Source organism: Pogoniulus pusillus, chromosome 29 (assembly GCF_015220805.1).
Source record: "Pogoniulus pusillus isolate bPogPus1 chromosome 29, bPogPus1.pri, whole genome shotgun sequence".
NCBI lineage: Eukaryota > Metazoa > Chordata > Aves > Piciformes > Lybiidae > Pogoniulus > Pogoniulus pusillus.
Window position 1 is genome coordinate 10,713,736 of NC_087292.1, and position 16,547 is coordinate 10,730,282.

Below are 16,547 nucleotides of genomic sequence, written 5' to 3' on the forward strand. Positions count from 1 at the left end.
CAATGATAAGGGTAACCAAAACAAGCCACAGAGTTTAGCAGGAGCCTCAGGAGCACAGGCAAGTACCCAAAATCAGAATGTTCCTAGCAACAATCAAAACACGTCAGGGTTGGCAGGCATCCCAGGAGGACAGGCAAACAATCCCACTAGTGCTAGTAACGCTAGCCCAGTCAGTCCAAATCCTAATGACACCAGCTCAGCCAATTCAAACCCCCAGCCAGCAGACCAGAACCAAAATCCTCCTGTTAAAAGCAAGGCAGATTTGAACTCACAAGCTCCAAGTCAGACCTCCAATAATTCAAACCCTCCAAGTCAGACTCCTAAAGATTCAAATCCTCCAGCAGACACATCCAAGTCTGTTGCTGCTCAGGCCCTTCTGGCACCTGCTAAGGCAAAAGCTAAGACAAAGAGTGGTTCGCAGGAGGATGTAAGACAGGGGACCTCTGGTGATCAGCAGCAAGAGGAGGAAGAGGAGGCAGTTAGTCTGCGAGACCTTGTAGATGTGCTGAGACAACAATACTCAAGTGAGAGGAGTGCTGTGAGGTTAGCTGCCAAGAGAGAGGATGGTTCCAATGAGTTTAGGAATGCTATGAGGAAGATTGTGTTAGGCCCGGCACCACCAGATCAACAGGAAGAGGAGGAGGAAGATGACATCCAAGGCTCCAAGGATCCACTCAGAGAGGTCAGGGAAGTTAGGAAGGAATACACAAGGGAATCAGGTGAGCCAATCTTAAGCTGGCTAGTGAGATGCCGTGGCATTGGTGCTAATGCTCTGCAGGTAGGAGACAAGTCTGCCAAGCAGCTGGGACCACTCACTAAGGAGAGTGGAGTGGACAAACACCTAGCAAGTCCTCTTGGTAGGGTTAGCTTGTGGACACGCCTTTTGTTGGCTGTGGCTATGAGATATCCTTCCCGAGATGATTTGCCATGGGCTGCCAAGAAGTGGAACACTGTTGAACAGGGAATTAAGCTTCTGAAGGAGTTTGCTGTGAAGGAAGTGCTTTATGGAGATCATGGTACTCATGAGCCTGACGATATTCCTTTGGGAACAGGTCTCATGAAGAAGCTTATTAAGCTTGCTCCTTCATCCTATGCTAACATCTTGGCCAGTAAATTCCTAGCAAGGAGTGATAATGGAAGATCTTTCACTGTTGGTGAATTCACTGACCAGCTCAGGCAGATTGAGGACAGCTTGTCCCATTCTGGTATAATCTGTGCCATAAAGACTATGACTACAGAGATGAAAGATAGTATTGAGAATGGCATTAGAAATGGCATGAAAGAACTGAAGGAGGATCTCAAAAATCTGGTAAAGGATACCATTCCTGCATCATCTGAATGGGTGCATGTTTCTGCAGTCAGGAACAGACGCCCACCTCCTGCAAGGCAATTCCAGCTCAGGAGGAAACAAATTCCACCCAGACAGCAGCAATCACGTGCGTCACTGTGGATACTTCTGCGTGACACATACGGGGAGAACATGAACAAATGGGATGGTAAACCTACTTCAGCTCTTTCAAAGAGGGTCAGGGATCTGCAGAGTGGCAGAAACAGAGGCAATAATGCCAGGAAAGTAGCTGTCACTTCTTCAGCTCCTGAGAGCAACTGCAATTGTTCCAACAGTTGCAGTTCCTCTCACAACAACACCAATCATTGTGTACACCCTACATGCCATGTTCAGCATTAGGGGTGCCCTGCCTCCAGCCAGGAGGAGGAAAGGGATAGTGGAGAGAACCGAATCTATTGGAATGTATTCATTAGGTGGCCTGGCAGTTCAAGAGTTCGGAAATACAGGGCTTTAGTTGACACAGGTGCTCAGTGTACTTTATTGCCATCTAATTGCAAAGGGACAGAGTCCATATCTATCTTTGGAATCACTGGTGGATCTCAAGAGTTAACTAAGATACAGGCTGAGATCAGTTTAACTGGTAAAGAGTGGAAGACACATACTATTGTAACTGGTCCTGATGCGCCTTGCATTTTGGGAATTGACTTTTTGAGACAAGGTTGTTTCAAAGATCCTAAGGGTCATAAATGGGCTTTTGGAATAGCATCTGTAGAGATTGAGGATGATAAATTGAAATTGTCCATTAGACCTGAACTTTCTGATGAATCTGCAGTTGTGGGACATCATGACATAGAGGATCTGGAAGTGCCAATTGCAACTCAAACTGTTCATCATAGGCAGTACAGAACTAACCGTGACTCTTTGTTGCCCATTCATCAGCTGATTCGTCAATTGGAGAGTCAGGCTGTCATCGAGAAAGCTCATTCACCTTTCAACAGTCCCATCTGGCCTGTGCGCAAACCTACGGGCGACTGGAGACTGACAGTTGACTTTCGTGCCCTCAACGAGGTGACGCCACCCATGAGTGCAGCTGTGCCGGACATGCTGGAGCTCCAGTACGAGCTGGAATCGAAGGAGGCTAAATGGTATGCAACCATAGACATTGCTAATGCTTTCTTCTCTATTCCCATAGCAAAGGAGTGCAGGCCTCAGTTTGCATTCACCTGGAGAGGAATCCAGTACCAGTTCAATCGTTTGCCTCAGGGGTGGAAACACAGCTCAACCATCTGTCACTCAGTCATCCACAATGCACTGGAGAAAGGTAAAGCTCCAGAGCACATCCAGTACATCGACGACATCATTGTGTGGGGCCAAACTGCTGAGGAAGTCTTCGAGAAAGGTAACAAAATCATCGACATTCTGTTGCAAGCAGGTTTTGCCATTAAGAGAGACAAGGTCAAAGGACCTGCCAAAGAAATTCAGTTTCTGGGAGTGCGGTGGCAGGATGGTCGCCGTTACATTCCTCAGGATGTGATCAACAAAGTCTCTACCATGGCAGTTCCCACCAGTAAGAAGGACACACTTTCTTTCCTTGGTGTGGTGGGATTTTGGAGACTACACATTCCTGGTTTCAGTCAGATTGTCAAACCTCTGCATGATGTGACTCGTAAGAGAAACAATTTCGAGTGGGGACCTGAACAACAAGCAGCCTTTGATCAGATCAAACGAGAAGTAGTCCATGCAGTGGGCTTGGGACCTGTGAGATCTGGTCCGGACATTAAGAACATTCTGTACACGGCTGCCAGTGACAATGGTCCAACTTGGAGTCTTTGGCAGAGAGCTCCAAATGAGACACGTGGTCGTCCACTTGGTTTCTGGGGACGTTGTTACAGAGGTTCAGAGACAAATTACACTGCAACTGAGAAAGAGATTCTAGCAGCCTATGAGGGAGTGAAAGCAGCTTCTGAAGTGATTGGAACTGAGTCACAATTGCTTTTAGCTCCTAGACTGCCAGTTCTAAACTGGATGTTCAAGGGCAAAGGTTCATCACCACATCATGCCACAGATGCAACCTGGTCTAAATGGATGGCTTTGATAACCCAACGAGCACGAATGGGTAATCTTGATCGACCTGGTCTGGTGGAGGTGATCACCAACTGGCCGGAAGGCACAGACTGTTCCAAACCTCCAGAGGAGAAAATAACTCGTGCTGAGGAAGCTCCTCCCTATGGTGATCTCTCTGATCAGGAAAAGAACTATGCTTTGTTCACAGACGGTTCCTGTCGTCTTGTTGGGAACAAGCGAATATGGAAGTCAGCGGTTTGGAGTCCAACCAGGAGAGTTACCGAAACGAAAGATGGCGAAGGAGAATCCAGTCAGTTCGCTGAGGTAAAAGCTGTTCAACTTGCTCTTGATGTGGCTGAACGTGAGAATTGGCCTATCCTTTACCTCTACACCGACTCGTGGATGGTAGCCAATGCTCTATGGGGTTGGCTAAAGGACTGGAAGAAGAATGGTTGGCAGAGGAAAGGAAAGCCTATTTGGTGTGCTGATCTATGGCAGGACATTGATGCACGGCTGGAGAGAACTCCAGTGAAGGTGCGGCACGTAGATGCACACATGCCTAAGGGCAGAGCTACTGAGGAACATCAACATAATCAGAAGGCAGATCAAACTGCTAAGATTGCTCAAGTTGATACCAACTCTGAACTTGACATTGACCTTGATTGGAAACACCGAGGTGAGTTGTTCTTAGCTCGGTGGGCCCATGACTCATCTGGACATCAAGGCAGAGATGGAACATACCGATGGGCTCGCGATAGGTCAATTGACTTGTCCATGGACGCTATCACCCAAGTCATCTATGACTGCGACATTTGTGCTGCTATTAAGCAGGCTAAGCGAATCAAGCCCTTATGGTATGGTGATAGATGGTCAAAGTACAAGTATGGTGAAGCCTGGCAGATTGACTACATCACTTTACCTAGATCTTGTTCTGGCAAGCAGTATGTGCTAACGATGGTAGAAGCCAGCACTGGATGGTTGGAAACCTATCCAGTTCCACATGCTACTGCACGTAACACCATTGTTGGTTTGGAGAGACAGATCTTGTGGAGACATGGAACTCCAGAGAGAATCGAGTCAGACAATGGTACTCACTTCAAGAACAATCTTGTGAAAAACTGGGCCAAAGAGCATGGTATTGAATGGATCTATCACATACCCTACTATGCACCAGCTTCAGGGAAGATTGAACGCTACAATGGTTTGCTGAAAACCACCCTAAAAGCCATGGGGGGTGGAACTCTGAAAAACTGGGACAAACATTTAGCACAAGCTACCTGGTTGGTAAATAGTAGAGGTTCAGTAAACAGAGCAGGACCTGCACAATCAGATTTGGTCCAAACAGTAGACGGTGATAAAGTTCCTGTTGTACGTGAGAAGAATCTGTTAGGGAAAACTGTTTGGGTATTTTCTCCTTCGGGCGAAGGGAAACCTGTCCGAGGGGTGGTATCTGCTGAAGGTCCTGGTCATACATACTGGGTAATGCAGGAGAATGGTGAAATCCAGTGTATTCCACAGAGAAATCTAACCTTAGCTGAGAGAGTTTAAATTAAGCTGTTAGGAGTTTTCTGTTCTAGGTAACATCGGCGCCCAACACTGAGAGAATCTACAATAGAATCTACAGTACGTGAGCACGAACCCAACATCACCTGGGAGTCCCTGTTCTGAGCTTTTGAATCACCTACATCTGATTGAAGTGTGAACTGAACTTGTATATATTGTTTTAGTGTAAATATTGGTTTAGATTAGATTGGAAAATTCTCAGCGATACTTTGAGCGAAGTAGACAGGGGTGGATTGTGCTAGTTTGAAGCAAGCTAGAATGTTTTGGTAGAAGAACTAGATAACGGGCAGTGAAATGAAAAACAATTGTGTCTACTTCTGTCACAGTCACGCTGAGAGCTCTGGGAAGAAGAAAGTCTTATTCTCCATTTTGTTTCTCACTCTTGCTTTTGCCTTAGACCTGGTCACATCTCATTAACCCTGCTCCTACTAACCTTGCTCCCTAACCTCTTGGCTGCACCTCTCTTCTTCCTGAGAACTGGGGTAAGGTTGAGAGGGCCGGGGGGAGGTGTTGGGGTGGTTTGAGAGCCCCTCCTGGGGACTCAGGTTTCTGGGAGGGGAGTTGTGCTTTTATATTGTTTATCCTTTGTATATTTCTGTATATAATTGTATATAACTGTATATATTGTAAATAGCTGCTTGTAAATTCTGCTAGCTGTAAATAAATTGCTTCATCTATATTCCCAGGGTCCGTCTGAGTTAGCTGGGGCAAATTCAAAAGTGTGGGGGGGCGGGGTAACCCCCAAACCATCACATTTTTAATTGGCTTTCCCAACGTGGGGCTAGATATTTCAGTGAGTGGAAATTAGCTCTGGGAATTAAGATGAAGCTAATCAAGCAGCTATTGTATTTGGTTGGTGCATTGCTCTGGTCTGGTTTTGTTTTCTTGGTATTTAGTTGGTTAAAAGGTCAAATTGTTGCTTATTTCATTGATCTGGCTTATAATAAGGCTAAAGCTAAGGTTTCAGATATGTTCTGGAGCTGGGGTGATTTTATTCTTGGTTATGCTGGTTTTAATATCTCTGAGAATATTACCAAGGACATTACAGGAGCTCTGGTCAATAATGTGACAATCAATGGAAATTCTGCTTTAAATATGGCTCTAATGAGAGTTATTCAGCCTAAGACAGGAATTCCAACTGTTTGTATAGGCACATGCTCGTGTAAAACTGTTTTTCTTCTCACAGTTTTTAATATTTGCCTCATGATTTTAATATTCATATTAATTTTGGCATTATTGGTGAAAAATTCAAAACCAGCTTCTGTAAAAGCTAGGAAAAATTCTGTGTCTCAGAAGCAGTCTCTTTCACAGCAAAACAAGGGAACACAGTCATCGGCTTCCCCCTTGCCAGCCTCTGCCCCTCCTTCTCCAAGTGCTGGGAACACAGCCAATGTTCCCGCCACTAACGTAAACAGGGAGACTCCACAATTTCTCTGGGGAGCCTGTTCCAGTGCTTTGTGACGCTTACAGTAAAGAAGTTCCCCCTTGTGTTGAGGTGGAACATCCTGTGCTGCAACTTACGTCCATTGCTCCTTGTCCTATCTCAGGGAGCAAGTGAGCAGAGCCTGTCCCCTCCTGCCCTCCAGCCCTCAGATTTTGATAAACATTTATTAAATCCTCTCTCAGTCTTCTCTTCTGCAGACTACTGAGTCTTTACAGGAATTCAGTATGGGACTGAGCAGTGCATAACATGCCAAGGCTTCAGAATTTCTGTGTCTTTCAGTTTTCACTGCCTCTGAGCTATAGGCAAGTCACCATAATATAACTTAGTGCCCAATCTTATTGTCGAATAACTCTCCCTCTTGAAAATGGCTCTATGCATGCCGAATCCTGATCCCCCTTTATTCGCACAAGTCACTTGGCAGGAGACAGTCAAAGTGTTCTGCTTTCAAGGGCTTCCATCAGAAATGATTGTGCCAAATTTTTGGTACCTGTTTAAGTGATACATTAATCCTGGCAGAAATTGCCTGGCCATACACAGCTTCTATTACAACAGAATCATCTGCTTCAGTTTCTCCTCTAGAGTTCAGCTCTGCTGCTTAGATCAAAGATCTTACACTCAGCAATAAGTGGGGTGTATTTTTTATTCTTATTTAAGCATTTGCATTCTCATTTTTCTTGAGGGTTACTGCATTTCTTTATCATTCTGACAGTTCTATCAGAACTTTCTTTTCCTGCACTCTCTCTTCAAGCTGGGGCTAGTTGATTAAGGTGTACTATGAAGAATTTAAATAGGCTTAGCTGTTCCAGAAGGATTAAACATACAATATAAATTGCATCTCTTCCCATATAAACAGTCAAAGTGATAAGAATTGTTTAATGGAGCTGGTGGTTGTATTGATCTCTCTTTTCTTTAAAGCTTATAGTTTAATCAGATCTCCAGATGTTTCCACCATTATTTACTTTGGGGGGAAAAAAAAGAGGATTAATATCAAGAAGAAAGTAACAAGGGCTTTGCTTCACAAGATAAACAAAAATCAATTTTTGTTTGTTAACAAACTTGTTAAATGTTACAAGGCAACAAATCCTGGGACACACTTGAGGATAGCACATGCAAGACATACAGTGGTAGCCTTTTAAAAGCAGTTAAAATCATTTTCTGTGAACTGTGAAGTCTTTTGAGATAATTGCTCTGTGCAGATAATTACAGAGTTAATTTTTTTTCATTAGTTTTTGCTAGACAGATGGTTTTTTTTCTTCTCTCCTTTGATAGTATAAGCGATTTCAGGTATTTTAGGAGCTGGCTTAGGGAAGGGTGGACTGTGTGTAGGATGAGGAGCAAACTATGTAAAATCTTTGTGGCTGGTTCACTAGCTTAGTAATTAAAGAAGCAGAAGTTATGGCTGTTTGTGATGGCTCAGCAGCTGAATTAAATGGTGATGACAGTCCTTTCCCTACTGAATAATGATTCCTGCTTCTGAAACCACCATCCCATTAGGCTGACATAGTTTGTCACCCCCACAAGAGAGAAGTTCAGAACACTATGAAGATGAATTGTGAATTTAGGGACAATCATTTGGCCAATATGAGTCAAAGTTCTCTATCAGTACTCCTATATTAGAATCATAGAATCAACCAAGGCTGGAAGAGACCTCCAAGATCATCCAGTACAACCTAGCACCCAGCCCTAGCCAATCAACCAGACCATGGCACCAAGTGCCTCATCCAGACTTTTTTTTTTAACACCTCCAGGTATGGCAACTCCACCACCTCCCTGGGCAGCCCATTCCAATGCCAATCACTCTCTCTTTGAAAAACTTCCTCCTAACATCCAGCCTAGACCTCCCCCAGCACAACTTGAAACTGTGTCCCCTTGTTCTGTTGCTGGTTGCCTGGGAGAAGAGACCAACCCCCACCTGGCTACAGCCTCCATTCAGGTAGTTGTAGACAGCAATGAGGTCAACCCTGAGCCTCCCCTTCTCCAGGCTAAACAACCCCAGCTCCCTCAGCCTCTCCTCATAGGGCTGTGCTCCAGGCCTCTCACCAGTTTTGTCACCTTCATCTGCCTTACAAGGCCTTTCCTTATGACTGAAAGTGTATAAATTAAAGATGTAAACATAAAAAAGTCCCAACATTAAAATCACTCTGAGCACCGTCACCACTATATACTTGTGTTAACAATGTGCACAGCAGCCTCTAGCACACACCAGAACTTCATTTTGTTGGCCAGAAATATTGTAGTGCTGGTTAATTTCAAAATTTTAATCTCAGGCAGATTTGGCATCCAAGCTTTACTTGAGAAAGAAATTAATCAACTCCATATTAGCAAATTAAAACTTTAAGTATTTAAGAAATTTTAAGTCCACTCCACAGAGGTTAAAGAAAATGCAGCTCGTACTTCACCCATTCAAGGGATGTAGAAGTCTTTTGTTGTAAATCCAGGAGTCCTTCATGAATCACATCACATTCTGCAAGTCTTCCAGAGCTGGCCTCAGCTGTTCTCTTATGTGAATTGCTCTGTATAACTCTGCTCAGAAGGTATGTTATCTATATAATAAGTGCCAATATATTTTCCATGTTAATTTCCTTGAATAAAACATTAAGAGGTGGATTTTTCAAGTACAAAAATCATAGACAACACTATAAGCAGCAGTCAAATAAGTGAAATAAGTAGGGTCTTTCTGTAATGCTAAGTGCAATTTGGGGTTATACCCATGGTTCTAAACCTGCCAGTGCAAAGAGAATATAATTGTGTTCAAAGCAACCTAGGACAAAGCTTTTGTTTGGCTCATATCAAGCCCAAATAGTATTTGATTGATTCAGCTTGAAACCTCAACAAATCCAGCAGGAAAATGAAGGCTTGCTTACAGTTGAAAATAGCCTGGATTGAGGTGGGTGTGATTTTAAAGAGCTTTTTTTGTTATACAGCATCATATTTGAGTGTTCTTGCTGTAGAATACATGCACTTTTTTGAGCTTTTGTGCTGATTGTAAACTATTTCCAAAACTAATCAACCATGTGGCACTGTTCATCTGGAATAAAAAAAGTCTCTGCACATCCAGTGAACTATTAAGTTTCACAAGGAATGAATCCTCCAGCAAACTTCCCCTAAAAATGGGCCAAAGCAGAAGTTTGCATGAGAACTCTTCCAAGTTTCTTGAAAGTTTGGGTCTCAGTCCAAATTGTGTAGCTAGCTTTAACATCTGAGGAGCAAGGTGACACAAACTCCAAGACCTAATCACCCCTGAATGTGCTGCATTAAGTGTTCAGGTGAAAACACAGTGCTAATGTCACAATGTGAGTTTCTTCAATTTCTGTACTCTAATTACACTAACTACTTGGAACAATTAATAGAGCCTCAAACTCAGAAGCAGGTGATACCTCCAAATGAAACACCTCATACAAGATCTTACAAATTAAATCATTTAATTAAACATACTTTGAGTCATACCTAGGCTGTCTTCCTCTCGTATTTTTATCATTTTGGTGTATTTTGAAGATAAAAATATTAACTATGAGGTCTTTTTCATTTACTCTTCTTAAAAGCATGTGTTTCCATAGATATCTTCCTTATACTATAAACTCCTTAGGAAGTTTCAGTTCAGATTCAACTGTGCATGCCATCAGCTCTTGTCTGCTTGTTTTAAAACACTCCCTGATGAGTTACTTTCAGGTTACAGTTGAAGAAATGCACCCACTTTCATACCACAGAATTGCAGAATGTTAGGGGCTGGAAGGGACCTCAAAAGCTCATCCAGTCCAAACCCTCCACAGAGCAGGCTCACCTATACCAGATCACACAGGAATGCATCCAAGTGGGTTTTGAATATATGCAGAGAGGGAGATTCCACAACTCCTCTGGGCAGCCTGTTTCAGTGTTCTGTCACCCTTACTGTGAAAAAAATCCTCCTCATGTTTCCCCAAAACTTCCTATGCCTCAGCTTCCATCCACTGCCCCTTGGCCTGTCAGTGGGCATGTTGTGTCTTGAGCTAGTTTTGCATCTTCAGTCCTAGTGACCTGAGGCAAAGTTCTAAAGCCAAACTTTGCCCTTAACTAACATTCCCTGTGTTTTGTGCACAAGCACACACGGAATAAAGGCATACACACAGCACAACAATTCCTATTTATGACTGAGACCTGCTGCTTACCTTCCTTTTATCATCAAGAGACACTGCTTCCAGCTCATAATCTTGTCGTCCGTGAAACACAATGCTGAAGCGCCTCCTTTCAGTATCTTCACAGGCTTTGACTTGTGAGAAAGGGAACTGTTTCTTAATAATTCCTTTCTCAATGTTAAAAATGGTCTTTGTGTTGAAATCAATCTGGAATAGAAAGTTCTTCATTACTTGACTTCACTGTTTCTCTCCACTGAAAAGGAATGACAGCATCCCCAACACTACCATGCAAGGGCGTTGAGATAAAGGACCAGTTTAGTCTATGTGATAAAGGACTGCTTTAGCATATGCATCTGTCTTGCCAATGAGCAGAATAAAAAATGGCATTCCATCAGAAGATACTGTACTGTGTTTGTTTCAGTTACAAAGCAAATAGATAATCATCATAACTGTGTTCCCCTATCTCTTCTGATGAATATGCATCAATTTATCACTCTGAAATATTATTTCTTCTTAAATCCTCTTTGTCTTATACAACCCAGGGTGAGAACTTCCAATTCAGCAGTAATAGCAGCAGCACAAACTAATGGCACAACCATCTCAGCAGAGATTTAATTACCAGCTGGTTCAACCTGTGCCTCGGTACTAACATGAAGGGCAAAGGTGTTTGTTTTCCCTGTCTGGAAAAGAGGAAGCTATAGACAAATTACTCTCTGATGTAATTACTGTGTTTTGGTTCAACCATTATCTAACACAGGTTTTTGTTTTATACAGGTACATAGAGGTGAAAGGAGCAATGATAACAGCCTATTTGTCTGTACATATACATACCCTTATACAGGTACATAGAGGTGAAAGGAGCAATGGTAACAGCCTATTTGTCTGTACATATACATACCCTTATACAGGTACATAGAGGTGAAAGGAGCAATGGTAACAGCCTATTTGTCTGTACATATACATACCCTTATACAGGCACATACAGGTGAAAGGAGCAATGATAACAGCCTATTTGTCAGTACATATACATACCCTTATACAGGTACATAGAGGTGAAAGGAGCAATGATAACAGCCTATTTGTCTGTACATATACATACCCTTATACAGGTACATAGAGGTGAAAGGAGCAATAATAGCCTATAAAGTTATTTTAATGCTGTTTGATAGCTATAAGAATTTAAAATTTCTTGGTCAAAATAAAATTATTCTTCCACTGCACAATATTTGTTTGCTTCAAAATTCAATTCTTCTTCTCCTGCACAATCTGTATTTGCAACACTAAAATCTGGTCCAGAAAGATTCCAGTATCTATTCTCTGTGTCAGTCCCTGCTAAGCTTTGTTGATACAATAAGATGGGAATATTTTCTGACTGCCCAGCTTCAGTAAACATGGCCCACAGAGAAGACAAAGTCAGAAGTGCCTCAGATCTTGCCTGAGTTGGATATTTACCTTTCACAACAAATGATTCTCGGCATCTTTCATTGCTATAATGCAGACCACACCAGCCCAGTGCTAGCACTGTGCCCTTCCCCTACGTTCTGTTTAGAGCAGGAAATCTCCAAAGTAGAACCATTCACATTGTTTTCTCTGATTTTTGAGGGCTGCTGCCAACTGGAGAACTGGAATTAAAGTATTTCAGATTCCCAGGCTGATAACTAGGACATGTGATACAGCATTCTCCATTTTCCCCATAAGCTTTCTATCTAAACAAATAATCTTTTCATTCCCAGAACTGGCGGGTATTGAGGGAAATAAGGAGATTGCACTTTCTACAGTTAAGGTGTAGTGAACAAGCAAACAAAAAGCAAACACCTTCTAGCATATATGATTTGGACTTGCTCATTATCAAATTGTGTACCAACAGCAGGAAAATCGAGTGAAATCCAGGTTCCTGGAAACAACATGAAAGCTTTGTTACTGACTTCATGGAGTCAGGAAATCACCACTGGGTGTTAACGCCAGTTTGCTTTAGTGTCATGCAAGTCAGTAAAGCCTTAAAGGTTCACAGTGCCAGGAAAAGAATTCACAGGATAGAGTCATCAGCAATGAAATGCAGAGTCTGCCAAATAAGCCTTCAGAATATAGAATCATAGAATGGTTTAGGTTGGAAGGGACCTCAAAGATATCCAGTTCCAACCCCCGCCATAGGCAGGGACACCTCCCACTAGAACAGGTCGCTCAAGGCCTCATCCAAGCTGGCCTTGAACACATCCAGGGAGGGAGCATCCACAACCTTCCTGGGCAACCTGTGCCAGTGTCTCACCACCCTCACTGTAAAGAACCCTTTCCTAACATCTAGTTTGAATCTCCCCTCTGCCAGTTTAAACCCATTACCCCTAGGAACACTTCTTCCCAAGGTTTCAGAGAGTGCAGCTGAAGTGATGCCCTGTCAGAAGGGACAGATATTTGAGTATGTCCCCATCATTTGTGTGCCTTCACTGCTGCTAACTGATGCAAACAACTGCCAGGCAGAACCTATTATAATCAATCATCTTTGAGACTAATCATGCTTTTTAAAGGTGAAATCAGGCTTTCTTAAAGGCCAGGTTGGATGACGTCTCAAGCAATTTGGTCTAATGTAGGGTCTTCCTTTACCTTGTGGGGAGGTTGCAACTAGATGATCTTTAAGGCCCCTTTCAACTCAAAGAATTCTATTAATCTATGAAATAACCTCTTAATTCAAGTCTCTTCTACAGCCCTCTCAGGCGAGTAGAGAGTAGAGCAAGTTTCAGATATTAACACCAGATTACTTTTGGTATCAAAGGTAGAAAGTTTGTTCAACTTCTTGTACCTCTCCAATAGCTTAAAAAATCTTGTGCTTCAGTGACCTATCTCATAACATTTACCAAGATACTTAAGCAGCCTATTTATTTTTTATATATAGCTTCAATTTGAGAATTTAAAACGTTACCTGCAAAATCCGTTTCTGCCACCGATAGTGTTTGTATTTGTAGATAATGAAGTTAAATTGTGAGCCCATTAGCAAATCCTGTGCATCCTGAAAAACACAAGAACTCAGCAGTATGTCCAACACTGCCCCATTAAAACCCAATGGTGTTCTCAGGAGAAATCTCCCTCCATGAACAGTGTTCTAACAGCACTGGAGGCTTTGTGGAAGAACTCCACACCGAGATACAAAGAAACATCCTCCTGCCCTGCTGTTCTCAAGACCTACGTTTCCATAAGTCCTGCTGAACTAATGAAGAGCTCGAGAAGACAGAGGGCAGAGCAGGAAGCAGGAAGAGGGGACAGAGAAGAGAAGAGCCCACAGAATTTTGCTAAACACGTTTTAAGACATGAGTGCTAGTCTGTTAAATGGGCTAAGCAACACGCAAGAGCTGTATGTGATTTTAAAGCAAGATACTTACAGATCCTTGAATGTGGTGCAGTGAAATGTAAGATCTTTGTTCTTTGGTACTATATGAGGGGACACAGTTTGTTATCTGGTCCCTGTGTGCATGGAAGATGACTCATTTTTCAGTCTTCAGGAAAATGCAAGAAAGGGCAATGCAATGATCCAGCACTACTTTGTTTTGCTCTTATAATTAGCTATCACAGGAACTTGAATGCAGCCAAAGTAGAAAAGAAACTATTTCTCTTCTTAATCTGAGAATACCTTTTTATTTCCTCTACTCTTATCTTGCTGAGCTCCATATTTTTGGTGAGTGCAGCTTTTCTGCAAAACTTGCACTGCTTTTTCCTTAGTATTTATTTTATGTTTCTCCTTGTACTTCTTTCCATCCAGGATGTTAATAAGCAATACAGAAAGCTATTTTTTCAAATTTTTTATCTCAAAATCACTATCAGCTACTGCAGTGCAAAAAATACTTCAGATCATGTCATCAGCACATCATAAGGTTTCACTGTTTCCTGGAACTGTTCTGATAGGGAGACTGGTTCAAGAAACCAGAGCAGAAGGGGAAACTGATAACAACACTTTCTCCAAAGAACCCTCTGCCGGCACTTCTGTGATAATGGTGGACAGAGATTGCAATAAGAAAGCCACTGGACAGGGATTATTGAGACTACAAGGCTGAAGTGCTAATGTACATAATTAATGTACTCCTCACCCTCAAATCATTTTCATTCACCATTAGCAATTTCTACTTTTCTCATTGCAGAACCTCCATGTTTTCCATAGAATGGAAAGGTATATATGATCCATTTCCAATTATCAGTGGAAAGATGAAGGATTTAATAGCCAATTTTATTATTTTTTTTAACTTCAGTCTAATCTTGAAGAAATTTCTGAACTAGACCTCTTGATTTCAGTGACTTAAGCTCAGCAAAGCTATGTTATTGTATGACCCCAAGTCAGTTTTAAGCTACCTTTACACCGGTTCTACTTTTGCCTGGCAGAAAGTCAGAGCCAGACACAGGCAATGTTAGGATTGAGTCACACTGTCCAAGGCTTTGTACTTTGTAGGCAGCCATTCTTGTGTCCGTGCACAATGCTGAGATGCCAGACCCTCTTGTGGTGACCACTCATGCTCCAAGGACAACCCAACATTAGAAGACCTCTCAGAGATTACATCCATTGTTTTCCTGAGGTGCTTCGTGTTACCAGCCCAAGGATTTTGGCCCACATTTATTGTTATATTACTTGATGCTACACTTGGAATAGTGAAACTCATCTGGATACATCTGATCTAAACTGCTGTCATCCAAATAATGACAGCAGTGTAGCTGCAGCACCTGCCTGAGAGATCCATTCTATATGTTACCGGTAGCATTAGTCAATAGTACCTGGCGTATTTGGCTGTCAAGTGGAGTTTTTGCACAAGTTGGGACTGCATCTTTGAAAGCAATACAGATGTGCTCCTAATGCTCACCCAGGCTTTCCAGAACATGCTCAGACATTTGAATGTCATACAAAAGAGATCCAAGGAGAGACCTTACCTTTGCAGCATAACCCTCTTTCTGTGCCAATTGCAAAGCTCCTTCAATGCTCACTTCTTTGTTTTTCACCATGTTCATAATTTTGAGGATTTTTTCCTGGCTTAGCTGGAAAAGAAAGTCAGTCAAATGTTTTTAGAGTCTTTTTTTTTTTTTTTTCATCTGACTACTGAGAATATGAAGTGCTTGTGACACTTATAGGTACAATATCTGCCATAAAATTACAATTTCATTCATATTTTACATTCTATCGACAACCTGCCCTGCAAATATAATCTCCCTTTGAAACCTGGGGAGAGTCTACAAGATATCAAATATACAGAGGCTTTTACAGTTTTAGAAGATGGGGGTGTAATAATTTTAGTTAGAAAATCTGGCAAGATGTGAAAACATCAATTTTGCATGCTTGTCTGTGTCTTACCCTCAGTGCTGCATACAGACAACACCAAAGCAAAATCAGGACCATCTGAAACTTTCAGGGTGAAGAGAGAAAGAATTGATATTGGCAGCAGCAGGTACAGCTATCAGGTGAACCTACTGAAACACATTAATAAGCCAGCATTAAATGCCCTTTTCTTTTACCAAAAAAAAAAAAAAAGGAGGTTGTGCTGTCCATGAGCTTAGACATAAGCTTACATCGCTCTGAAGTCAGCCAGTTAGGGATTGCAATGTGAAACGGGAATCAAGCAAAGAAAAAAGGTAAGTGGAGTAACCAGGAGCTCAGAACTACAGCTGCTTGCACTGTTAATAAAGCCCTTTCACAGACTTTGTAGAAAGAATGAACAGCCTCACTTTGTGAGACACCAAATTATTTCCTTATGTGATATCCATTCCTCAACAGTAGTAGAACTGGGAGTTTGGAGGAAGTGTGTGTAGGTTTTACCACCAAAGCTGAGGAACTTGTGATTTTGTTTCAAGCAATAGCTTAGCTACATCATGCAATCGGCTGCAACAGACAATGTTTCCTATCCCCCTGGAGAATGACTTCACCACCAGGAGATAAGTTGCTACAGTAAAATCTTTTTTTTTTTTTTTAATCATCCTTTGCAAACTCTTCCATGTAAAGATCCAGGTAAAGAACTCACCCCAGGAGCATTGCCCAGGCTGTGCAGGAGCAAGAGGAAGGGGCAGAGGAGTTGTCTCAGGGAACAGGAAGGGGTCTCCCCTGCATCTCTGT

The 16,547-nt window shown here is 42.2% G+C and overlaps 1 protein-coding gene across 1 annotated transcript in view; it reads right to left on the bottom strand.

Moving 5' to 3' along the window:
• The window catches only part of LOC135188096 (delphilin-like), a 74,953-nt gene that overhangs the window by 23,384 nt on the left and 35,022 nt on the right, over nt 1-16,547 (bottom strand). Inside the window, exons 4-7 of the mRNA XM_064167321.1 lie at nt 15,374-15,478; nt 13,386-13,472; nt 10,505-10,678; nt 8,754-8,902 (exon numbers count right to left, since the gene is read on the bottom strand). Coding sequence (XP_064023391.1) covers nt 8,754-8,902; nt 10,505-10,678; nt 13,386-13,472; nt 15,374-15,478 — 515 coding nt within the window. The remainder of the gene's footprint in view (nt 1-8,753; nt 8,903-10,504; nt 10,679-13,385; nt 13,473-15,373; nt 15,479-16,547) is intronic.